This window comes from Engystomops pustulosus, chromosome 5, assembly GCF_040894005.1.
Source record: "Engystomops pustulosus chromosome 5, aEngPut4.maternal, whole genome shotgun sequence".
Classification (NCBI taxonomy): Eukaryota; Metazoa; Chordata; class Amphibia; order Anura; family Leptodactylidae; genus Engystomops; species Engystomops pustulosus.
In genome coordinates this window covers 134772224-134799462 of record NC_092415.1, presented here as the reverse complement: position 1 = coordinate 134799462, position 27239 = coordinate 134772224, and the positions used below count along the sequence as shown (strand labels likewise).

General features: G+C 40.4%; 1 protein-coding gene across 4 annotated transcripts in view; it reads left to right on the top strand.

Annotated features, from left to right (window-relative positions):
* The window catches only part of ABCA13 (ATP binding cassette subfamily A member 13), a 590340-nt gene that overhangs the window by 126480 nt on the left and 436621 nt on the right, over nt 1-27239 (top strand). For all 4 annotated transcript variants that reach the window (XM_072153102.1, XM_072153100.1, XM_072153098.1 and 1 more), the window contains exons 14-16: nt 5710-5867; nt 8352-8479; nt 20674-20752. In XM_072153102.1, the coding sequence (XP_072009203.1) occupies nt 5710-5867; nt 8352-8479; nt 20674-20752 (365 nt within the window). The remainder of the gene's footprint in view (nt 1-5709; nt 5868-8351; nt 8480-20673; nt 20753-27239) is intronic.

Genomic DNA, 27239 nt, shown 5'->3' with positions numbered 1-27239 from the left:
TCATTAAAGTACACTCTGCACCCCATCTTGAAAGAACAAAAACAGAAATGTAGATATTTTTGCTAATTTAAAAAAAAAATCAACAATAAAACTCTATTAAAGGGCATTTGGAGTTACAATGCACACAACCACAAATACCACAAATAAATGGTGGTCTCGCAGGACCCTCATAAAAGAGGAGAGGAGAAGTGTACAATAATACATTATGCATACTTGGTCTTCTATCATAGACAAATGGTAAAAAAAGAAGAAAAGAGCAGGTGGAAACATCAAGCATGTGCAAATAACTAGTAACAATAAACAATACACCATATTCCAACCCCATGGCTGCTCCTTATGGTGTGCCCAGATTAGGGTGAAAGAGACTTATATATATCAGTGATAGTGGGGCACTTTTACTAAGAGCTTTGCACGCACTTTAGTCAGACTGTTCAAGTTTTTCATGGCTAAAACAGCTTGCACAGGTATTTAAGAAGTGTCTGCGCTGCGAGTGTGGTGCACACAACCCTTTTGTGGAGCAGCGGCACTGGCTTCTATGCGACACAAATTAGGGACCGAGCGCCGTATTTAAGTTTATAATTTTGTCACACACACTGGGGCACATTTACTTACCCGGTCCAGTCGCGATCCAGCGGCGGGTTCTCCGGCGCTGATTCGGGTTCTGCCGGGATTCACTAAGGTCCGTGCGCCGATATTCACCAGGTGTCGCTGCTGCGCCGTGGTCCGCCGAAGTTCACCTGCTTTTCTCTGGTGTATGTGAGTGCTTGATCTTGCGACACAAATGGCTTTTTAAATTCTGCGGTTTTTCCGAATCCTTCGGGTTGTCCGGTGGCCACGCCCCCGATTTCTGTCGCGTGAAAGTCGGCGCGATTGCGCCAAAAATCGATCGCGTGCGCCACAATCCCGTGAAATACAGTGCAAAGCGGAAAAATTCGGGTGCCCCACTATGTTAAAGATGCACCACAAAAAAGATTGTGAACTCTGTCGAACCTGATCAGGGAAGGAACACATTCATGATTTCAGGTGCACAGCCTTAGTGAATCGCCACATGCAGCATTATAGACAGACAATGCACAATGTAAGTAAATGTGCCCCAGTGTGTCTAGGATGGAATTTGGGGAACCGCAGTAAAGGGAAAGTCAAGCTATTTATCCCAGATGGCATGGAACTGCCTATCCTTCTTCCTATGAGTAAATAACCACTTTTTGAGAGGGAGGGTGTTATTCACTGCCTTGATCCAGTCACAGAGAGGAGGGGGGGATGTGCAGCCATCCAAAATCTGGCTACAGTTTTCCTAGCATAGTACAGTTTCGGTAATGATATAACATTCTGTATGGATTAGAACAGTTCAGGATCCACCAGAAGGAGACAGAGCTTAGGATAATCCGTGACAGCCACTCCCATTTTGTTTAATAGAATTGCACGAACCTGTTCCCAAAACCACAGGGAAAGATCAATATTTTTGCTAATTTACTAAACAGGAAAAACCACTTTCAGAAGTATTCAAACTCTTTGCTTTGACACACATATGCTTTCCATTTCCTTCAAATCTTCCTTGAGATGTTTCTGCTCATTGGAGTTTAATTGTGCTGAATTAAACTGATTGAACTTCATTAGGAAAGGCATGTCAGAGCACATGAGTATTATGAGGTCTAAGGAACTGCCCAAGGAGCTCAAAGACAGAATTTTGGCAAGGCGCAGATATGGGCAAGGAACCAAGGTAACAAAAGTATTTCTGCAGCACTCAAGGTTCCTAAGAGCATAGTGGCCTCCATAATCTTTAAATGGAAGAAGTTTGGGACACCCACAATTCTTTTTCAACCTTGCTGTCTAGCAAAACTAAGCTATCTTGGGAGAAGAGCCTTGGTAAAAGAGGTAAAGAAGATCACTGTGGCTAAGCTCCAGAGATGCAGTAGGGAGATTAGAGAAAGGTACACAATAGTCAACCGAAGCCCTCCACCAGTCTGGGCGTTATGGCAGAGTGTTCTGACAGAAGCCTCTCCTATGTGCAAGGCAAATGATGAGACGAAGTTTTGAACTTTTTGGTGTAAAATTTAAGCAGTATGTGTGGAGAAAACCAGGCACTGCTCATCACCTGTGAAATACAATCCCAACAGTGAAACACGGTGGTGGCTGCATCATGCTATGGGGGTGGTTTTCAGCTGCAGGCACAGGACAACTGGTTGCAATTGAAGGAAAGATGAATGCGGCCAAGTACAGAAATATCCTGGATAAAAACCTCATCCAGATGTGATCTGGACCTCAGACTGGGCCAAACGTTGGACTACCAACAAGACAATGACACAGCTAAAATAATAAAGCAGTAGCTTCAGAACAACTCTGTGACCATTCTTGACTGGCCCATCCAGAGGTCTGATCTAAACTCCATTGAGCTGGAACTAGAGAGGGTCTGCAAGGAAGGAGAATTCCCAAATCCAAGTGCGAAAAAAGGGTGCTTCTACCCAGTACTGAGCAAAGGGTCTGAATAATTATGATCATGTGATATTTATGTTTCTCTTCTTTAATAAATTAGCAAAAAATATATATCTACATTTCTGTTTTTTTCTGTCAAGATGGGGTACAGAGTGTACATTAATGAGCAAAATAAAGGAACTTTCTTGATCTTGCCAATTGGCTACAATGAAACAAAACACTGTCTATATGTGTATATAACAGAAATTACACACATTCTGTGTGAGATGTTGATACTGGGGACCTGGATACTCCATAAGGTTGCTTCCTTCCTAAAGGTAATTGGTGGTTATTCAAAAAGATAATCTTTCAGATCAGGTATGTAACTAGGAATGAGTGGGCCCCATTGCCACCCTCCACCTGACCACAGCACCTCATTCCATCCCCTGCATGGGGAATGGGCTTGTGCTGTGTGAGTTTGTTTGCGTGCTGAAAGCACAGGGGGTGGGTGGGCCCCTGTAGCGCCATAGTTGAGCATTATGATTCAGCCTCTCACAGTGCGGGCCCCTATGGCTCACGGGCCTCGTAACAGCCCCTACAGATGTAGTTAATTCTCTGTTTCAGATGTAAGTCATGTTTTAAAATGTGGTATCAAGGTCTTCTGGAACCTTTTAAATTTACCAGAAGGAGCAGTGTTTAACTCCTTACTTCTGCACCTGTTTTCCACCATAATGACCGGGCTGTATGGGTCTTGTTTTTGGTGTTTCATATGTTTTTCATATGTTTCATATGTTTTTGGAACTTTTATTAACCCTTTCCAAACATAGATTCCAATGTATAAACTTAGCCATTTATATGGATACACCTAAATAAAATTTTTCATGTTTATGACCACTTATAAAATGTGTTCAAAGAGCTGCTTATTGTGTTGGGTCGTCAATGCAACCCTCATGACACACTAGTAACAATTCCGCAGAAGAAATGCTAGCACAGGTTTCCAGTATGCATTATTTTAGATGTTGGACATCTCGTATCTTCACAGTATTGACAATTGCCTTCAGATGACCCCAAAGGTCCAAGCATTCCTACATTAACAATTCCCTGGAAAGTGGGCCAGTTGAATGACCACCCAAGTCTCCTAATCTGACCCCTTTAGACTTATCTTTGGGGTCATCTGAAGGCAATTGTTTATGCTGTGGATATGAGATCTGCAGCATCTGAAACAACGGTAAGGCCCCTTTCACACTTGCATTTTTCATGAATGTTCTGTGTGTGTTTTTGACGTGCAGAACTTGCATTGCACTCTGACCAATTGTAAACAATGCTTTTTTCAGACTTGCATTCTTTTTCACGCACACACGCACATTTTTTTAACACACGTTTAAATCTCAGCATGCGCTACTTTTGCAATTCACGCGCGTGAAAAACGTACCATACAAGTCTATGGAGATACATCAAAAATGCATTGCACTTTGAGACACATGCAAGTCAAATGCAAGTGGACTTTTTCATGCATTAATTGCCATAGAAAAGATAGACCTGAGTCTTTTGCATTGAAATTACCAATAAAACGTGCATGAAAAACTGAACAAACTCTGACTGAAAACTGATTTAACTCTGATGAAAAATGTCAGATTTCACTGACCAAACCATGATCGCATCCTAATCAGACTCTGATGTGATCTGCAACGCCAGTGTGAAAGGGGCCTTACTGAAAGCCTGTGCTAACATTTCTTCGGTGGTGTCAAAGGTGGGAGAAGAGGGTTGTATTGGCAATTCAACACAATGGGCAACATTTTTACCGCATCATTGTTTTTCTTGTGAAATTCTCAATAAGCTTGATGTGTTTTATGACCCTCTTCCCATTGGAAAAAAAAATGGATCCAAAATGGCCTTCCTTCAAAATGGCTGCCATGGTCAACACCCATCTTTAACCCCTTAATGACCGCCCTATCGGGATTTTACGGAGGTCATTAAGGGTACTTCTTCTGACGCGACGCCTTTCTACGGCGCCGCGTCAGAAGAAGATTTCGGGACATCGGGTCAGTATAGTGCCGGTGTCGGGCTGTGATATCACAGCCCAGACCCGGCACTAACACCCGGGATCGGAAAAACTCAGATCCCGGGTGTTTAACCCCTTACACGCCGCGGTCAAGCATGACCGCGGCGTGCAAGTGTGTCCCCCGTGGATCGGACCCCCCCGGTGTGCTTACCGGGGGATCCGATCCCTCCTGCCGCTGCCCCGGGTCCCGACGAGTGACCCGAGGCTGTCGGCTCCTCTTCTCGCCGGGTCCTGCCTTCCTGGCAGGACCCGGCTGTAAGTAACTGAGCATGCGCAGCAACTTACAGTATACACTGCAATACAAGTGTATTGCAGTGTAAAGGCTTGAATAATCGATCGGATTTATTATATAATTAAATAAATAAATAAAATAAAAGTCCCATAATCTCCCCAGTAACACATAAAATGCATATACAGTAAATAAAACACAAAAACATACATATTTGGTATCACCACGTCCGTATTAATCTGTACAATAAATCTAAATTAATATTGAACCCGCTCGGTGAACTACGTAAAAAAAAAACTCGGAAAACTTCCCATAATATACAATTTTTCATCAAACACCATCACAAAAAATGTTCTAAAAAGTGATCAAAAAAAGTTACGTTCCCTAATATGATACGACTGAAAAGAACAACTGTTTTCGCAAAAAATAAGCCCTCAACCAGATCTGACAACAGAAAAATACAGGTTCAGGTCTGGGATTGGCTCAACCGGCCCACCAGTGATACATGTGATCACTGCTGGCAGTTGAAGTTTTTATACTTTGACAGAATGTTAAGTAGTCAAAGTGGAGCTTGTATAACAATGTAAATTTGCTGGCCCTCAAAATAACACAACACCTAGCCACGCAGACAATTGCCACAACCTCTGGACACAACCGAGAAACGCACCCCAGTACATACTTTTTTTCACACTGCATATTTATTTAGAAATAGTCACCTTACATTTTATAAATACATTTTAAAATCTTTCATCACATTTTTGCTTTTTATAACCCTCAGATTCTGATATCCTGGGCTACTATATCACACATTTCACGAAAGCATGTTGTACTGTTTAGGTGCCAAGTTTGGTTCGGTTATCAAGGTCAATGTGACAACTGCATTATGTCGAGCAACATTTCTTGGCTTAGTCACATTTATTATTTAAGTATACTGCAGTTCCATCAGAGTTTCAGACTGACTGATAGTTATACATACAATTTTTGTAAACATATTTTTCTTTGTCAGAATTTAGAGATGAATTCATTAGAAGAACAGAATAAAGGATGGTGGAAAATTAACCAACTTCTTAAGGAAAATATAAATTTAACCTCTGTTCTAAGCCATTCTTGGAATACTGAGATAACAAATGAAAATCTCCTTCAGTTTAGAAATTTGTCATCTATGTAAGTAAGAAAAAAAAAAACACATGGCATCAACCACATGATAAATGATGTAATCCTTTCAGGGATAGAAGACATATAGTTAACCTCCCTGTAACTGTTTGAAAGTATGGGATAATTGTTTTTAGATTTTGATGATCATAGATTTAGGAATGCACGGTGTGTAGTATGCCTCACTAATGTGCTGAGTGCGGCAGAGTATTAAAGACCATTACACCCTGTAGGCGCTGACTATGCTTAAATTAAGTGCACCAGTTTTTTCTGGTGCACTCAGGTTAAAGGGCGTTTTCCATCATTATGTCGGGACTTCCGACATAAATGTGCTAACTGGTGCGAATCTGCACCACAACGCCCCTTTAGGTGCACAGTTTTGTGTAGGGGTGGACTAAAGTACAGCCACAACAGAATACTGGTGCAAATGCTTCATAAATACATGTGCAAGCAGTTTGCACATGTATTTATGTGCACAATGCACCTGAAAACTGGCACAGCCAGTTTTATAAATGTGGGCCAATATGATTTATTTGAATATTTTTTTTTTTTTAGTATTTTTAAATCTTTTCAAAAATGTTTTTGTACAGATATTTTAGGACCCCTAAAGCACAACTACTTTTTTTGGGGGGGACTGAAATAATAGTGCTGAGTGACGGCTATGGGAGTGTCCTACAGCCTCCCTGCTATCATAGAAACTGATAGGAGCCCTCCAATAATTTCATAGGGGGCACCAAGAGGCAGCCGATATGGTAGGTTTGACTGTGGTGCCTAACAGGTTAACTGCCATGATTGGTGCTAACTAGCATTGATCGAGGCAGTTAGCGGCAGTTGTCTTAAGTAAAATATAGTTAACACCGGCCTTTTATGGTGGGGGCTCAATAGACCCCTTTATGACCAGTTGACCTGATTTAATGATGATCGTATGTGAAGAGGTCAAGCAAAAAAAAAAGAACATTTTGGCCCATGGTGTTGTAATTTTGATACCTAATTTCATACACATTGTAGAAAATTAAGCCCTTTTTGAATACAAGTATAAGGAGCGTATTCAAAGTGCGTGACGTCATTTTCCTGAGGATGAACACTCCCTGTGACAAATGAGCTGAACTCGAACTTCTGACTGAACTCCGCAAATCATTATACAAGTAACATAAAAGTCTAAAAAATGTGATGAATGTGGAGTAAGGAATGTTAAACTGGATTTTATTCAAATTACACCCAGAGTACACAGAATTTTGCTTAGTCAATTTTTCCCAGGGTGTATTGATGCTGTATCATTGCAAATTCTAATGTTGGATAAAAGGGACGTAATATAAACTTGTAGAGTATTATGTATTACTATAAGGCTAGTTTTTCAGCACAAAAAATGTGCTGCAAAACCCTAACTCGGTTTATACTCGAGTCATTGAAAAAAAAGGTGTACTCACCTTTCCGCCCCCCCCCCCTGCAGGTCCTCTTCTGTCCTCAGCTCCAACTCCGGCTCCAGCAGCCCCCTTGTATAGGTTGTGTGGCAAGTGCCACACACTATGATGTCAACAGGCAGCTGACAACATGGTGTATGTGATGAGACCGTGCAGGGAGATGGAAGACGGAGCCGGAGCTGAAGAAAGAAGAGGACCTGCCGGGGGTAATGGGAGAGGTGAGTACAGAGTTTTTAATTTCTTTTTAAGGCTGGGCAGGGGGCTGGCTGTATACGGGGTGGGGGGGGGGGGGCACTGGCTATATACTGTGGAGCAGGCACTGGCTATATACTAGGGGCAGGCACTGGCTATATACTCTGGGGCAGGCACTGGCTATATACTGTGGAGCAGACATTGGCTATATACTAGGGGCAGGCACTGACTATATACTGGGGCAGACACTGGCTATACAAGGGGGGCTACTGGTTTAATACTAGGGGTCAGGGGCTGGCTATATACTGGGGGCTGCTGGCTATATGCTGGGGCATGTGACTAATGCATTTTCCACCCTCAGCTTATACTCGAGTCAATAGGTTTTCCCAGTTTTTTGTGTTAAAATTAGGTAGCCCTGGCTTATACTCTGGTCAACTTATACTCCAGTATAGACAGTATTTCTGGAGTGAAAAAATGTCCAAACCATCTGTTACTTCACTTATTCTAACATTTTTTTCTTTTGTACACATTATATTGGAACAAACGTTCATAAAACTGAAAATATATATGAAATATTTTTTAAATCTTCATCACCAGGTATAGACCATATTTATAGGCATATCTCAAGGCACGCACCTTGTCATAAATTGTGGACAATCTGCACTAGTACAGCGTTGCTGGTTTGTAAAACTGCAATCTTGAAATATACTGGCAAAATACTGTACTAAACTAACAAAAAAATTAAATCAATAAGTTTCAATCTACATATATGAAAACTGAACTACATACATTTAATATTTTATAGTAATTCCGTTTTTCCACAAATGAATTGTTCTTCTTTGCATGAACTTTTTATTAATTATTTCTACATTTTTTTTACCAGGTTTCAGTACATGGGATATGAAATTGTAATAAATCCCATTTGGGAGGAAATTGCGAGAATTACTACCCAAGCCTGCACGTACAAGCCTCTTCATGAAAGTAAGACAAGATACACAAGCACAGCTCTTGGTATGTGTATAGAAATTGTGTGTCTGATCTAATCCTTCTTATGCTGGCCATGAACATGAGATTATTATTGGATGTACCAGTTGATTTCAGTGGCGCCAACCAGGTAGTGTTTGTGGGACATATGGGAGGAGAGAAGGATAAAGAGGATGTCTATTCTGTTGTTCTCTTTATTTATAATATATGCATACCTGGGTAGGCTATATGTACATTTTATGGGATAATCAGGAGAAATACAATAGCCGTCAAATCAATATTCATACAAAATACCAAGACAACTATCCAAATTGTACGGCTATCCATACTTTCCACTTTGTCCCCCATGACGGCCCACCTGGAGGATGCCCCTTGACCTCTGTAGGGACAGGAAGAAGAGAGGTTAAATTCCCCACGCCGCATCCTCCCACCAGTGTTCTTCCTGTCCCTACCGTGGCAGGTCATAGAGAGGTGCCCTCTCTCCTCCAGGGATGGGGGAGGGGGCGAAGGAAAACTTACGTGTGAGCCCGTCCACTGCAAAATCCCAGCGTCCCCGGCTCTCGGTGGATCCCTGGTCCTCCTTGCAGCCGTCCTGGGGTCGGTATGTCTGGCCGCTGCGCTGCGATCCTGGATTGCATGCATGCGCGGCTGAAGAGGACTACATTTCCCGGCAGCCCAAGGTCCGATGACGACTTCCTGCCGTGACCGGAAGTGGCGCACGAAGTGGCGCATAGCATTACTGGGAGCCGGAAGACGCGACTGCAGCCACTTCAAGCAGGTAGATCACTATGATCTGAGGTCTAGTTACTCTGGTGACGATGGCTCCGGTATTTGCGGCAAACCTTCTATAGTCTATCATGGCTGATGAAGTTAACCCGATTTTCATGCACCCTCCAGTCTCTGTAAGTGGGGTTGATATGCAGGGGATATCTTGTCATTGTGTATTCAATGCTAGTGGGTTACTTAGTCTCCTGTATTTGCCTTTTAGGACAAAGACCTGGGGTCTAGCGGGAAAGGCAAAGAGGAGAAGGGGGATAAGGCTAACAGACCTGAAAGACCCGAGAAATCAGACAAATGCAGAGCCAAAAAATGCAATATGTGTAATCATTCTATGCCTGATTTGTATAAAAAGCCAATAAGTAAAGTTTGTATCGATAACAGAGAGGAGAAAACATCCTCTCTGGATGAACTAAAGAGATTCATAGAAGAGAAAGTGGTCTCATCTATAGCAGTGGCTGCGTCTAGGGCTCCTCCTTGTGAAAAACCTAGACTAGAACCCGAAACATCACCATCAGAGGCGGGAAGGGATCCGGAGACACCATCTTGTTTTATAGTAGAGACAGAAGATTCAGTTAATCCTCAGGATTTCTCTAATGCTGTGGAATCAAGACATTTGTTTCAGATAGACGAATTAGATAATCTGTTGAAAGCCAGCAGACAGACCTTGGAAATTGAAGATATTGTTATACCCAAGTCCAAGGAAGAGGAATTATTTGGAGGATTAAAAGCGAAACATCAGAGGTTGTTTCCTTTAAATGACACTCTTAGGGAATTAGTGTCTGAGGAATGGAAGGAACCTGAAAAAAGAATTCTCATATCCAATAATTTCAGGAAAAGATTGATTTTTGAGCCTGAAGATTCTAAGCTGTGGGATTCCTGCCCCAAGGTGGACGTGCAGGTTACTAAAATCGTGAGGAAAACAGACCTTCCCTTCCAGGATGCAGCTCAGCTGAGAGACCCTATGGACAGAAAATTCTCTGTTAAGGAAAGCATGGGAGACATCCATGTGGAGTTTAAAGTCTAACTTAACGGCTACATCAGTCGCAAGGAATCTACTGTACTGGCTGAATGAGCTGGAATCCCATATTAAGGAGGGAACTCCTAGAAGGACCATTTTAGAAAACTTTCCTCTACTAAAATCGTCAACGGCTTTTTTTTAGCAGATGCTGCAGCTGAGGGTGTCCTTTTCTCGTCCAGAGAGGGGGCTTTGACAAATGCATATCCGCTCAAAAACAAAATTATGTGGCCTTCCTTTTTCAGGAGAATTTGTCTTTGGTCCGGAACTGGATACTATCCTGGAAAGCGCGTCAGACAAAAAGAAGGGCTTTCTGGAAAACAAACCAACACCGAGAAAGCAGCCCTTTCTGGACCTCAAAAGTTATAGGGACCAATACAAAGACAAAGGGAAAAGGGGTCGCTGGAGCTACCCGAAAGGTGGGAACGGTTAAGGGTTTCTTTTCTCAGCGTCATCTGACCCAAGTAGAAACAAGAAGCAATGACGCCATAGTAGGAGGAAGATTGTTGAACTTCAGAGAGGAATGGCTAAAAATTACCTCAAATCCCTGGGTTTTAGATATCCTTCTTCAGGGATACAAGATATATTTCATAAAACTTCCTCCTACAAAATACCTGTCACCTTCTCCCTATATGTCGCAAACGTCTCACAATCTTATCTGGCAAGAAATCTCCTCCTTATTGTCTTCTGGCGTAATTACCTATGTTCCACAGGGGCAAGAAAAACAAGGTTTCTATTCTTCTCTTTTTCTTGTAAAGATGCCAAATTGCTCAAACCAGCTGATAATCAACATGAAGCAACTGAACGACTTCATCGTCTACAAGAAGTTCTGGATGGAGTCGATAAGATCTGCCACCCACGGCGGCGGTCGCGTCGCGCTGCATGGAGAGGGCTCACGGGCTGAGCCCTCTCCATAGACGGTAAATCTTTGCTGCATATTGCAGCAAAGGCTTACCGGTAACATCCGCGATCGGTGCTAGCACCGATCGCGGGTGTTTTCACAGCATGGGCTGCCGGCAAAGCTGCCGGCAGCCTCAAACAGATAGCGGCGCATGGGCGCCGCCATCTTACCTGGGATCGCCGCTCCCCATGACGTCATCGGGGGGCGGCGATCCGTCTCCATGGTAGCCTCGGGTCTTCCGAAGACCCGAGGCTATTTCGTTTTAACCTCTTCATTACAATGTGCTGATAGCACATTGTAATGAATGAGGAAGAAAATCCCCATATACTGCCATACTGTAGTATGGCAGTATATGATAGAATCGATCAGACAACCTAGGGTTAAAGTACCCTAGGGAGTCTGAAAAATAGTATAAATAAAAATAAAAAAAAGTTAAAAAAATTATAATAAAAAAAACAAAAATTTCAAATCACCCCCCTTTCCCTAGAACTGACATAAATATAAATAAACAGTAAAAATCATAAACACATCAGGTATCGACGCGTCCGAAAATGCCCGATCTATCAAAATATGATAACAGTTTTTCAATGCGTTTAACCCCGTAACGGAAAATAGCGCCCAAAGTCGAACATTTTTTGCCATTTTGAAAAATCTAAAAAAATCTATAAAAAGTGATCAAAAGGTCCTACAGTCCTAAAAATGATATCATTGAACATATTATCAAATTTCACAAAAAATGACACCACCCACAGCTCCGTACACCATAGTATAAAAAAGTTATTAGCGCCAGAATTTGGCAAAATCAAAAAAATTATTTTTGTACAGGAGGTTTTCATTTTTGTAAATGTATGAAAACATAATAAAACCTATACAAATTTGGTATCCCCTTAATAGTACCGACCCAAAGAATAAAGTAGACATGTCATTTGGGGCGCTCAGTGAAAGACGTAATATCCAAACCCACAAGAAAATGGCGCAAATGCGTTTTTTCACCATTTTCATTGCATTTGGAATTTTTTTCCCGCTTCCGAGTACATGGCATGGAATATTTAATACCATCATTATGAAGTGCAATTTGTTACGCAGAAAACAAGCCGTCACACAGCTCTTTACGTGTAAAAATAAAAAAGTTATACATTTTTGAAGGTGGGGAGTGAAAAATGGACATGAAAAAACAGGAAAGGGCCCGGTCCTTAACCGGTTAAAGGACGCGTATTATGACGTCCCCATTCACCCTTCATCTCAAAAGTTCATAAGATTCTCTGTCCTATCTCCAGGGGATTCCACGTTACATTTCCAGTTCTGTGCACTCCCCTTTGGCATATCCTCTGCCCCCCGAACCTTCACCCAGGTGATGGTAGAGGTGGTGGGGTTTCTAAGACAGCAGGACGTATTGATTGTACCGTATCTAGTCGACCTGCTTATTATCGGACGGGACAGACAAAATCTAATTTCCTCAAGGGATGTTACAATAGGAACTTTAGAAAGACAGGACTGGATTGTAAATTATCAAAAGTCAGAATTGTCACCAGCCACAGTAAAAAAAAATCCTAGGAATGAAGCTTAACTCATGTCTACAAAAATCATTCTTTCCACAGGAGAAAAAGACTCACATCAAGGAACAGATAAGAAGATTTAGAAGGAGATCCCTTATCTCAGTCAGGGACGCCTTGAAGGTCCTAGAACTCTTAACAGCGTGCATCCCTTCAGTGGCCTGGTGTCAAGCCCATACCCGAGTCCTCCAGAGATGGATTCTAAAATCCTGGAACAGGAGATCAGAGGGGCTGGACAAGAAAGTGATGATCCCATCTACAGTCAAACAAAATCTCAAGTGATAGTTAGAAGATGCAAACCTAGACAGGGGAATTTACTGGAAGAACAGTCCGTATATATCCCTATACAGACAGATACAAGCAAGAGCGGCTGGGGAGCAGTGCTTCCTCAAAAACTTGCGCAGGGTTCTTAGACGAAAGAGATCTCGAGAAGATCATCCAACTACCGGGAACTGAGGGCAGTTTGGGAGGTACTCAGCGCAAACACTTCCCAACTAGCTCAACACCACCTGTTAATACTGTTAGACAATACCACAACAGTATCCTACTTGTAGAGACAAGGATGAACCAGGTCTCCATTATTGATTTCCCTAACACAGCAAATATTTTTTTCGTGGGCAGAAGATCACGTTCTATCAATCTCGGCTACCCCAAGGGAATAGAAAACAAAAAGGCAGATTTTCTCAGCCGAAGAAAGATACTTCTGAAGAAAGAGTGATGTCTAAAAGAAGAGATATTTCAAGACCTGACTTCCCTCTGGGGAAAACCTCAAATAGATTTATTTGCGACAAGAGAAAACACCAAGTGTTGCCACTATTTTTTTCTGGAAAAAGGAGAAACCAGCAGACTTCTAGATGCATTCTCCCACTCTTGGAACACCACTCTCGTCTACACCTTCCCCCCTATTCCCCTGATCGCCAGAGTCTCAGAGAAAATAAAACAAAAAAGGATAAAGTACACATTTCAAACTGTCCTAAAAAGAGCTGGTACCCAAAACTGAAGAGAATGACAACTCAGGATCCAGTCATCCTACCAGTATTGGGGGTAGAGAGTGGCAAGGAAGGATAGGGAGAGAGCGCTAATAGGGTGACACCTTTTTAGGAGTAGTATCGGTGTATAGGAAGAAATGTGCTCACCGTGTGCGGTTGTGCTGAGGGTAGGCACAACGCTACGTTCTGGTTACGAGAACAGCCTTAAGCAGCTTCTTCGATCAACCCCTCATCGAACACAGGTGGGTTAAAATATTTATTCTACCAGCTTCTAGAAACTCTTAAAACAGTATTCCTGATAGCAATCACCTCAGCAAGGAGACTGGGTGAATTTCAGGCAATATCTATTAAAGAACCTTATATGAAAGTTCTTGATGATAGAATTGTTCTCATGTTGGATCCAAATTGTATCCCAAAGGTGGTCTCAGAATTCCACAGAAGTCAGGAAATTATACTACCTTCTTTCTGTGAAAATCCATCTTCCGAAAAAGAACATGAATGGCACACTCTAGACGTAAGACGTTCTGTTATTTATACTTGGAAGCAACTGAATCCTGGCGTATCGATTCTAACCTTTTTATCCAATTTTAGGGGAAAAATAAGGGGAGGAAGGCGTCCAAGGCAACCATCGCTAGATGGCTAAGGATGGTGATATCTTCCTGTTATGACATCCAAAGAGTTCCAGTACCTTCAGGGATAAGAGCACACTCTACAAGAGCTGTAACCACATCCTGGGCAGAGAAAATAGGGGCCTCCTTAGAACAAATTTGCAAGGCCGCAACTTGGACTGCCTCCTCTACATTCTCAAAACATTATAGACTTGACTTACCCTCCTCAAAGGATCTGTCCTTTGGGAGGAAGGTAAAAAGACTACTTATATTGTAAGTCTCCAGGTGGGCCGTCATGGGGAACAAAGTGGAAAGAATGAATTAGTTACTCACCGGTAATTCTTTTTCTTAGTCCACCATGAGGGCCTATATATTCCGTCCCTTAAAGTGTTTTTTTCTCTTAAGGTTATGTTGTATCCGTAATGATAAAGCTTGTATGTGATTGAAACATATAAATAAATCATTGTTGCATCTTCCTCAGTGTGGTTATTTTGTAGTCACTGGTGGGAGGATGCGGGGAGGGGAATTTAACCTCTCTTCTTCGTGTCCCTACAGAGGTCAAGGGGCATCCTCCAGGTGGGCCATCATGGTGGACTAATGGAAATAGAATTACCAATGAGTAACTAATTCATTCTTTCCCATTGTTTTTTCCCTAAGTTTTTTCCATCAAAACATTTATGGCAGATTCAAATAAAACTGACCACTTGGAGCCACCACACAATAATGATGTCCCCTGCCAAGCCCCCTGTGAGGATGCACATTTTATATGCTCCCATTAGGCCCCACATGCAATTGGTGTTTCTCACATCATACTTTTATGTCCCTCTACAGAATTGAAATCCAGCCATCATCTGCTTGATAACAATAATATGATGAATAAGAACACTTCAATTTTTGTTAAACCCCATTTCCATATATTGTACTTAATATTGCTGCAGAAGTATGGATAGAATTTGCCATAAATATATTATTTTGTTCCTTTCAGTGATGAAAAACACAGACAGTTTACCATTTTACTTAATTTGTGATGTACAGACAAATATTATCATCAATTTTACAACTGACTCTTGCATTTTAATGATGTTAATGCATAGGAGATTACTTATTATTTGGTATAATCAAAGAAGCATGTTCCTGGACTGGTTTCTTCATTATTAAACTGTGGAGTTTTTATATTGTATGTATTTAAAATTTCATGATTTGGATATATGGCTCGCCTAGGGTATGAAGTATTGGGAATTATTTAAATTAAATATTTTTACAATACAGTAATATATTATAAATTGAGAAAATAAAACACTTTGAAACTTGCATTGACTTCAGATGCAAATCATGCTAGGGAAATGTAAGCCTTTTAAGCCTAAAAGCAACCACAACACTGCTGTATTTCTTTGAAGATCTCAGAAGAATCCAATAAAGAATAGGAAAGCAAAAGCAGTATAATCTGAAAATGTTACTGTATAGTGATTGTACATTGTCTTACAGACACAGTTTGTGCAAATAGCCAACCATTTGTTTGGTCAGAATCTAAAAAGTAGATAACCATATGTGATGTCTGCAGCAACAAATTAACATAGCAGCACATTAGCCAATTTATTTTTTATTTTTTTTGCTCTGAACCATCAAAATCCCATAACTCTTTTATTTTCCAATCACAGATGGCAATTTTTTCGGGGAAACAGTTTAAATTCACAATTAAAATTACCAATAAGGTGGAATAAAAATGCAGTTATGTTTTTACAGCATTTAATGTGTGTCCAAAAGGATACATTCCCTTCTTTCTTTGTTTCAAAAAGATTACAGACCCACCTATGTCAGCATCAACTTTTTTGTGGAGAACAGCTAAGATGCCAAAGCCCTTTTTTAAACCCCTTACCGACATGTGATGTAATAGTACATCACATGTCGGGTCCCGGTGCATGAAGAGGGCTCGCGGGCCGAGCCCTCTCCATAGCCGGTAAGTCTTTGCTGCATATTGCAGCAAAGGCTTACCGGTAACACCCTGCCGGCAGCTTCAAAAAGGTGGCGGCGCATGGGCGTCGCCATCTTTCTGAGGATCGTTGCTCCCCGTGATGTCATCGGGCAGCAGCGATCCGTCGCCAAGGTAGCTTCGGGTCTCACGAAGACCCGAAGCTACTTCGGGTTAACCCATTCATTACAATGTGCTACCAGCACATTGTAATGTATGAGTAGTAAAATACACATATACTGCCATACTGTAGTATAGCAGTATATGATAGGATTGTACAGACACCCTAGGGTTAAAGTACCCTAGGGAGTCTGAAAAATAGTAAAAATAAAAAAAGTTTTAAAAAAATTATAATAAAAAAACCTAAAAATTCAAATCACCCCCCTTTCCCTAGAACTGATATAAATATAAATAAACAGTAAAAATCATAAACACATTAGGTATCGCCGCGTCAGAAAATGCCTGATCTATCAAAATATGATAAAGGTTTTTCAGTGTGTTTAACCCCGTAACGGAAAATCGTGCCCAAAGTCGAAAATGGCACTTTTTTGTCATTTTTAAAAAAAAATGTAAATTCTATAAAAAGTGATCAAAAGGTCATACAGTCCATCAAAATCTGCAAAAAACGTCACCACCCACAGCTCCATACACCAAAGTATGAAAAAGTTATTAGCGCCAGAAGATGGCAAAATCCCCAAAATAATTTTTGTACAGGAGATTTTAATTTTTTTAAATGTATGAAAACATTATAAAACCTATATAAATTTGTAATTGTAATTGTATTGACCCAAAGAATAAAGTAAACATGTCATTTGGGGTGCACACTGAAATCCGTAAAATCCAAGCCCACAAGAATACGGCACAAATGCGGTTTTTTTTAACAATTTCACTGCATTTGGAATTTTTTTCCTGCTTCCCAGCACACAGCATGGAATATTAAATACCACCATTTTGAAGTGTAATTTGTTACGCAGAAAATAAGCCATCACACAGCTCTGTATATGGAAAAATAAAAAAGTTACAGATTTTTGAATGTGGGGAGTGAAAAATGAAAAAGCAAAAACAAAAAAGGGCTGCGGCGGGAAGGGGTTAAACTCAGTGTCCAGGCACTTTGTGCCTTTTGTCTTTTTTCTTGACGAATATACTTTCCTACAAGAAAAATAACAATTTCAAGACCTAAATCTACCATTTAAAAAAAACATAAAAAAACAACACTTACTTAGGAAATATAAAGGGATATATGCACCACCATATTATGTTATGAAAAATGTATCATATATTTTATTGTATTCATATATACACAATATGTACCTGATAAAAACCACAAAATATACTGTAAAATTGCCACAAACACCAATAACGATATTTGGCTTGATGCATACATGAAAATACAGGATTAAATAGTGCATGTAAAAACCAGGCGGCATGTTAAATAAATCGACAATATTAGTGATTGTAGAGCCTGGCCATGGCTCATACATCCTCCATATTATACCACCTTCATGTTTAGCAGTGCATGTATAGCAGAAAAAGTATTACTGTTCCTTCCAATTGTATGAATTTGGATACAACTTGTTGGGGCAAGACCAATACCAGGAACTAAGGCACTGAGTCCAATGTCAGGTAACGTGTCATAAAATGTCCCAAGTTGTATATCAATAAGGTTAGGATGAGAAGTGAAGAGTGAAACTATACCTTTTTGTGGATGAATGTACTGAGAGGCACAATAAAATAGATGTTTTCAATATTCAATGAAACTGCTGTGGAGAGGATAGTCTATTGCTGCAGGCTAGAGACGCTGGCTATTCCTGCTCTTGCACGCTGTGAGTTTGCACATGTAAGTCTCTGTTCTCCGAGAGGTCCTAGCGCCGGATTGTTTCAGCTCTTTCATATAGATCTCTGTCCACTGAGAGGTCATAGTGACGGATTATTTCAGCACTTGCGTAGTGCTGGCTCTGCATGCAGAGTCGAAACAATTCTGTTTCGTAGCAGATGTAACAATACTTGCTTTGGAGGTGGTTTGAAATTCTGATATGTCGTCAAATGACTGCTAGACGCGTTTCGGAACATCTAGCCCCTTCCTCAATGGCTTTTGTTGCGTCAAGCCAAATATTGTTATTGATGTTTGTAGCAATTTTACAGTATATTTTATGGTTTTTATCAAGTATATACAGTATTATGAAAAAGTTTGGGCACCCCTATTAATCTTAATCATTTTTAGTTATCAAAATTTGGGTTTTTGCAACAGCTATTTCAGTTTGATATATCTAATAACGTATGGACACAGTAATATTTCAGGATTGAAATGAGGTTTATTGTACTAACAGAAAATGTGCACTATGCATTAAAATATGCATTAATATTTAGCAGATCCTCCTTTTGCAAAAATAACAGCCTCTAGTGGCTTCCTGCAGCTTTTAATGAGTTCCTGGATCCTGGATGAAGATATTTTTGACGATTCCTCTTTATAAAACAATTACAGTTCAGTTAAGTTTGATGGTCGCTGAGCATGGGCAGTTCGCTTCAAATTATCCCACAGATGTTCAATGATATTCAGGTCTGGGGACTGGGATGGCCATTCCAGAACATTAATTAATTAATTGTTCCTCTGCATGAATCCTTGGGTAGATTTGGAGTGGTGTTTTGGATCGTTGTCCTGCTGAAATATGCATCCTCGGTGTAACTTCAACTTCGTCACTGATTCTTGAACATTATTCTCAAGAATCTGCTGATACTGACAGGAATCCATGTGACCCTCAACTTTAACAAGATTCCCGGTACCGGCATTGGCCACACAGCCCTAAAGCATGATGGAACTTTCACCAAATTTTACAGTGGGTAATAAGTGTTTTTCTTGGAATGCTGTGTTTTTTCGCCACCATGCATAACTGCTTTTTGTATGACCAAACAATTCAATTTTTGTTTCATCAGTTCACAGGACCATCTTCCAAAATGACACTGGCTTGTCCAAATGTACTTTTGCATAACTCAGGCAACTCTGTTTGTGGCGTGCTTGCAGAAACGGCTTCTTTCGCATCACTTTCCCATACAGCTTGTGCAAAGTGCGCTGTATTGTTGACCGATGCACAGTGACACCCCATCGCAAGCAAGATAAAACTGCAGGTCTTCGGAGGTGGTCTGTGGATTGTCCTTGACTGTTCTCACCATGCTTCTCTCTACCTTTCTGATATTTTGCTTGGCCTGCCACTTCTGGGCTAAACATGAACTGTCCCTGTGGTCTTCCATTTCCTTATTATGTTCCTCACAGTGGAAACTGACAGGTTAAATCTCTGAGACAACTTTTTGCATCCTTCCCATGAACAACTATGTTGAACAATCTTTGTTTTCAGATCATTTGAAAGTTGTTTTGAGCCCATGATGCCACTCCTCAGAGGAGATTCAAATAGGAGAACCACTTTGAAGTGGCCACCTTAAAAATACCTTTTCTCATGATTGGATCCACCCGCTATGAATTTCAAAGCTCAATGAGGTTACCAAGCCAATTTAGTGCTTCAGTAAGTTAGGGGGAAAAAAGTAGTTCAAATCAAGCAAATGATAAGGGTACCCATACTTTTGCAACTGTCAAATGTTGTTAATGCATATTGCACATTTTCTGTAAGTACAATAAACTTCATTTCAATCCTGAAATAATACTGTTATTAGATATATCAAACTGAAATAGCTGTTGCAAAAACCCAAATTTTGATAACTAAAAATGATTAATTATATGTATGTGTAATATACATCTAATGGATCTCATCATCTCTCCTCTGTCTCATCTTTCTTTCTATGTGCCAGATACTAGCGCACGTTCAGAGGCTAAATAAAAGTTTATATATAAACCTTTACCATCATAATCTAACCACATTGTCAGCGCACATCATCTCACAGCACTAGAGGGATCATAACGGGGCAGATTTATCAAGCTGTCTGAAAGTCAGAATATTTTTAGCTGCCTGTGACAACCAATCACAGCTCAGCTTTCATTTTAACAGTGCTCATATTTTAAAGGGGAGCTGTGATTGGTTGCCATGGGCAACTAGAAATATTGTGACTTTCAGACAGCTTGATAAATCTGCCCCACTTTTTCTGGTTAGAGAATCCCCACCCACACTGACCAGTGATAGGCATTAAAATAGTGATAAAACTGAGTAAAATTGTAAAGTAAGGGGGTTAAAAATTAACTTTATTGTGTAAACACCTCTAGGGGATTGAAATTTGAAAATTTTGTTTGATGGGCAAACCCCTTTAAATCAAAAAAAGATAAATTTCCCTGAAGAATCTACCTCATCTAAGTGCTATGCCATTCTCAAGCAGATCAAGGAACAGATTAATGTAAAACAAATTATATACTTTGCTTTAGCTTCATTTAAGAGTAACACTTAATAATGAGTATGTTTTTTCAGCTCATCTCTGCTTAATGGAAAATTATGATTGGACTACATTTGTGAACGTTTCTTTAGAGTCCTTGGAGAATTTAAAAAGGTAAGCCAAACCTTGATATTTTTCATGTAATAACTAAAATATGTAATTAATGTATATTCAGAATTATGAGTAAACTGCATACCATACTTTTATGTATTTACTGGTCAGAGTATTATTGTTCACATTGTATTTGTCATTTCCTTCAGGTCTTTTGCTTTGCCATGTGATCAGTGATAAGACTCTTACTTGTGGACAGGACTAGATTAGAGACACTGGGGCTTATTTACTAAGGGTCTGTGTGCCCACTTTCAGCAGACTTTCTGACGGTTTTGGGATTTGCATGGCTGTGAGAGTTGTTTAACAGGGGTTTGCGCATTGTGTCGCTGCGATGGCTTTCATGTGACATAATTGGGGGTGGGCCTTGGGACGATCCTATTGATTCGCACTGAGTGCGGTATTTAACTTTCAAATTGTGTCGCAAGACAATGCACTCACATGCACCAAGAAGAAGAAGGTGAACTCTGTAGGACCAGAGCAGGGAAGCTACACATGTAGGATATTGGGCACATGATGTTAGTGAATCGCAGCAGAGTGCAATTTCGCGGACAATGCACTTTCGGTGAACTCCGCTGGCCAGGTAAGTAAATGTGCCCCACTGACTTCCTGTAAACACTAAAGACTTTGCACACTAAAGACTGACCGATAGCTGGATTGTGATTACTATACCACACGGAAATATATGTTGTTTATATTTGGAAATACAGCAGGGAGATTGCTTTTGCCAAAGTAGAACATCCAACCCTTTTTTATACCAGATTCTTTACTAAAAAGACCCATATAGAAGGTATTATTTCATTGGTGTAGCTAGGAAAGGCTGGGCCCTCTCATCACAGGATGAAAGGCACTTTGTTGAATTAACCTAATCTTATGGCAAACAAAACATTTACAAAATCCCATTTCCGCCAGTGTGGAGGCTGTGCTGCTGCTCTCCACTTTGGTTGTAATGGGGCGGATAGCAGGGCTGGCAGTAGCATAAATGTGCCGGATAACCAAAATTTATTATAAAATAATATCATAGTATCATAGTATACTATGACGAAAAAGACGCAAGTCCATCATGTCCAACCTTTAAGAATGAATTAAATGTTTTATCCCCATAACCCGTGATATTTTTTCTCTCCAGAAAGGCATCCTGGCCTCTCTTGAACATGTACATAGAGTCCGCCATTAGAGTTCCATACCTATAGTATTGTCTACATTGTCATTTTTATCCAATAGGTGATGATCTAACAGATCTAACTACTAATCATGATTATGCTGTAATATTTATGATACAAGTGTTATACTGTAGGTCCATTTCTCTTTAAAGCTCAGTTATAGTGCTATATTTATATACCGAGTTTCGTCCTGGTGCTGAATTCCTGTATGGATCCAAATTACGTTGCTGTATTTCATAACAGAACTTGGTTCAATATTTCTGTCTAAAATGTGGTTATTGTGCTATATATGGTTCTGGTGCTGTATTTGGCATTGTTTATATTTTAATGACTTGCAAGGGTTTTAATTTTTGAAGATTCAACCTGTTAAGTAACTTTGCCAGAAACTGGCCTAGTCCTGTTGACTGCACAGTCCCCTATGAAGTGGGTAATTTACTGTACTATACATGATTGTACACTGTGCTTTGGCACCAAACACAGATTAAAGGGGTTGCTGATCAGTGGGGGTCTCATGCTCAGACAGTTTACACTGCTCTACATTGAATAAGTATTGTAGAGCAGTGTATTGGACTATCAGAGCATCGCTGGTTCAAGTTCAAGTTTGTAGAAGTAAAAAAAAATTAAAAACACTAAACATTAGATTAAATAAAAAATAAATACATATTTAAGCCCCTAAAATGTCACTTTCCCATAAAAACTCTTAATGAAGTTTACAAAACGCAAACGCACAAAACCCCCCACATATTTGGAATTGCCGCATCCGTAACAATCTGTATAATAAAACAAAATCATTACTGGACCTGCACGGTAAACGCTGGGAAAAAAAAACAAAAGACTTTCCGTAAAAAGATCTAAAAAATGCACTAAAAAGTGATAAAAAAGTAACTCACTCTAAAATAAGCCCACTAAAAAGAAGAACTCTTCTCGCAAAAAATCAGCCCTTAACCAGATTTGTCAGCCGAAAAATGAAAAAGTTATGCATATGAAAAGATGGTGATGCTAAAATGAACAAGATTTTCTCCAAATTATTTTTTATTCGGCAAAATTGAATAAAATACACAAAACCCCCACATATTTGGTATAGCTGTGTCCGTTTCAATCTGCATAATAAAACAGAATAGATATTGGACCCACTAAGTGAACCCTGTAAAAACCAACTCCAAAAATACGCTCTGAAAACCAGAACATTTTTAATTAATACCCTTTAAAAAATGCTATAAAAAGTGATAAAAAAAATGTTGTGCACTCTAAAACAGATTTGTCAGCCGAAAAAAAAAAAAAGTTATGCATATAAAGGACGGTGATGCTAAAATTAACAACATTTTTGCCAAATTACTTTGGAAAAAAAACTATATAAATGAGGTATTTTTGGAATCTTCCTTAAAATTAATGATGTTCATTTCCTCCACCAGTTAATAAAATCTCACCAATTAGCTACAGATGCCCCAAAGTTATGCACCAGAAAAGTACATCACATGTGGCATAAAATAAGCCCCTATATGTCCACTTTAAAAAAAGAAAAAAAATTATAGCCTGTACAATTTGACAAAGCAAATCTGCTCTGGATGGCTCTCTTTCCATTCTATGCCCGGTTGTGCGTCCATACAGCAGGATACTACCACATATGGTGTATTGGTGTACTCGGGAGAAATTGGGTATCAAACTTTGTGGAGCCTTTTTTCATTTAATCCATTGCAAATGTTTAATTTTCCAGCCAAAATGCCTCCATTGTCAAAAAATATTACAATTTGTAGACCGCACCTCCATTTTGTTTTAACCCCAATAAAACACTTAAAAGGTTAAAAAACTTCTTAACCCCTTCACACTCCATGGGGGATATATTGCATATATATGCATATATATGCATATATATGCATATACATATTGCATATATATGCATATTGCAGCAAAGACCCATCGCTATCACCCGCGGTTGGTGCTGTTTGTCCCCGCAAAGCATGGGCATGGGCACCACCATCTTACCTCCGATCTTTGCTCCCCCGAACGTCATCGGGGGGCGGCGATTGGTTGCCATGGTAGCCTCGGGTCTTCGTGAGACCCGAGGCTGAATGGCTTCTGAGGATTTGTTACAATGAGCCAGTGGCTCATTGTAATGAATCACATGCAAAAATGCCATATACTGCAATACAGTTGTATTGCAGTATATGGTAGGAACAATCAGACCATCTAGGGTTAATGTACCCTAGAGGGTCTAAGAAATAGTGAAAAAAAAAGAAAAAAAGCTTTGGGGCTGTCATCGGGCAACATGGATTTTCAACTCTATCTAAAAGTTTTCTATGGGGTTGAGATCTGGAGACGGGCTAAGCCACTTCAGGACCTTGAAATCATTGTCATGCTGATAGAAGGAGGTTTGCACTCAAAATGCCCTCTCACAATACATGGCTCTAATTATTAATTCATGTACACGGTTAGTCATGGTTAATGGTCCTGGTCCCTTTTTGGAAATATAACCCGAAAATATGATGTTGCATTTCATGATGTGCAACTCAGTAATTTATCTCCTTCACACATGACAAGTTGTGTTTCTTCCAAACTCTTCTACTTTGGTTTTATCTGATCTATGATGTACTCCCAATACTCTTCTGAAACATCCAAATGCTCTCTAGCAAACTTCAGATGGGCCTGGATATGTATTGGCTGAAGCAGGGGGACACATCTGGCACTGCAGGATCTCAGTCCCTGGCGGTGTAGTGTGTTACTGATGGTAGTCTTTGTTATGTTGGTCCCAGCTTTCTGCAGGTCATTCACCAGGTCCCCCCCCACCCGCCCACCGTGTGGTTCTAAGATTTTTGCTCACTGTTCTTGTGATTATTTTGACCCCACGGGGTAAGATCTTGCATGGAAACCCTGATCGAGGGAGATTATCAGTGTTCTTGTATGCCTTCCATTTTCTAATTATTGCTCCCACAGTTCTTCAAACCAAGCTGCTCTTCTATTGCAGATTCAGTCTTCCAAGTCTGCTGTAGGTCTACAATTTAGTTTATGGTTTCCTTCAACAGCGATTTAGTCTTCACCATAGTGGAGTTCAAACAGGTGCCATTACTACAGGTAATGAATGGAGGAAAGAGGAGCCTCTTCCAGAATAAGTTACAAGTCCGTGAGAGACAGAAATCTTGCTTGTTTGTAGGTGACCAAAACTTATTTGCTACCATAATTTGCAAATAAATTCTTTAATAATCAGACAATGGGATTTTCTGGATTTGTTTTCACATTTCTTCTCTTACTGTTGAAGTCTACTTATGATATCAATTAAAAGCCTCATATGTTTAAGTGTGAGAATTTGCATAATTGGTGGTTGACTAAATTCTTTTTTTTCACTACATATATAGGGGGCGCAGAATTTTAAATTTTAATTCGAGCAGCCAATTGGTAAGACCAAAATGAGTCCTTTTTTTGTTACATAGTATATCATAGAATATAAGGCCGTAAAAAGTCCATCAAGTCCAACCTTTAAGAATGAAATAAATGTTTTATCCCCATAACCCGTGATATTTTTTCTCTCCAGTCATCCAGGCCCCTCTTAAACATGTACATAGAGTCTGCCATAACAACCTCATGCGCCAAAGAGTTTAATAGTCTCACTGCTCTTACAGTAAAGAACTTTTGTCTATGTTGATGGTTAAACCGCCTCTCCTCTAGACGTAGAGGATGCCCCCTTGTTCTGGTCACAGGCCTAAGTATAAAAAGATCTTTGGAGAGATCCTTGTACTGTCCGTTCAGGTATTTGTACATTGTAATGAGGTCTCCCCTCAGTCGTCTTTTTTCTAAACTGAATAAACACAAATTTTGTAATTGTCATTGTATTCTAGTCCCCCCATTCCCCTAATAATCTTGTTTGCTCTCCTCTGCACCCGTTCCAGCTCTACTATGTCTTTTTTATACAACGGTGACCAAAACTGTACAGAATATTCCATGTGTGGTCTGACCAGGGATTTATATAAGGGCAAAACTATGTCTTTATCATGAGAATCAATTTCTCTCTTGATACATCCCATCGTTTCATTTGCTTTAGCAGCAGCCGCCTGGCTAAAATTAAGTTTACCATCCACCAATACCCCCAAGTCCTTTTCAGCTCAAGTTTTACCAAGTAATTGACTGTTTAAAACATAATTATACTTTTTGTTTCCATGGCCCAAGTGCATAACTTTACATTTATCTACATTAAACCTCATCAACCATTTCTTTGCCCACTCCTCAAGCGTCCACAAATCCCTCTGTAATGCTAAACTATCGACCTCAGTATTTATTACTTTACACAGCTTAGTATCATCTGCAAATATTGAAACTTGACTGTGTAAACCCAAGACAAGGTCATTAATAAAAATATAAAAAAATAAGTGGCCCCAATACTGACCCCTGTGGCACTCCACTGGTAACATCAACCCAATCTGAGAATGTGCCATTAATTACGACCCTCTGTTTCCTATCACTAAGCCAATTACTTACCCAAATACACAGATTTTCCTCTAATCCCATTTTATGTACCAAACTTTTAAGCAGCACTGCGTCAAATGCCTTTGAAAAGTCTAGATATACAACATCCACAGCGTCCCCCAGATCCATTCTGGAACTTACTTCCTCGTAGAAGCCAATCAGATTAGTCTAACAGATCCCATCTCTCATAAACCCATACTGATACTGGGTTATAAGGTTATGTACAGTGAGATACTCAAAGAAAGTGTCTCTAACAAACCCCACAAATATTTTCCCCGCAACAGAAGTTAGACTCACAGGTCTTTAGTTTCCAGGATCCAAGGGCGGACTGGGAATTTAAAGTGACCCTGGAAAAAGATTAAAAGTGGCCCCATGATATAGGCGGGGCCAATTTACTTTAGACGTGGCCATCACAAGTAACCAAAGCGACTATAAGGATGAGGCCACACGTTAAGATTTTGATACCGTTTTGTAACTGAATCAAGACACACTGGTGTGGCCAGCAGCCGATCACATATGTGTTTGTATGCAAATGCATGCGGTAACAATCAGTGTCCGGTGTCCCACATTTAAACAGACCACCCCTCTCCCACACACACAGCAGGCGCTAGCCCCCCCCTCCCCTCTACACACAGCAAGCGCCAGCCCCCCTCCCCTACAAAACACACAGCAGACGCCAGTCCCCCCTCCCCCACACACAGCAGGCGCAAGCCCCACCACACACACACAGCAGGTGCCAGCCCCCAACCCCCACACACACAGCAAGCGCAAGCCCCCCCCAAACACACACAGAGCATGCACCGGCCCCCACCACACACACACACACAGCAGGCATGCACACACAATTTCCAGCACTCACCTCTTCCTCCATGCTG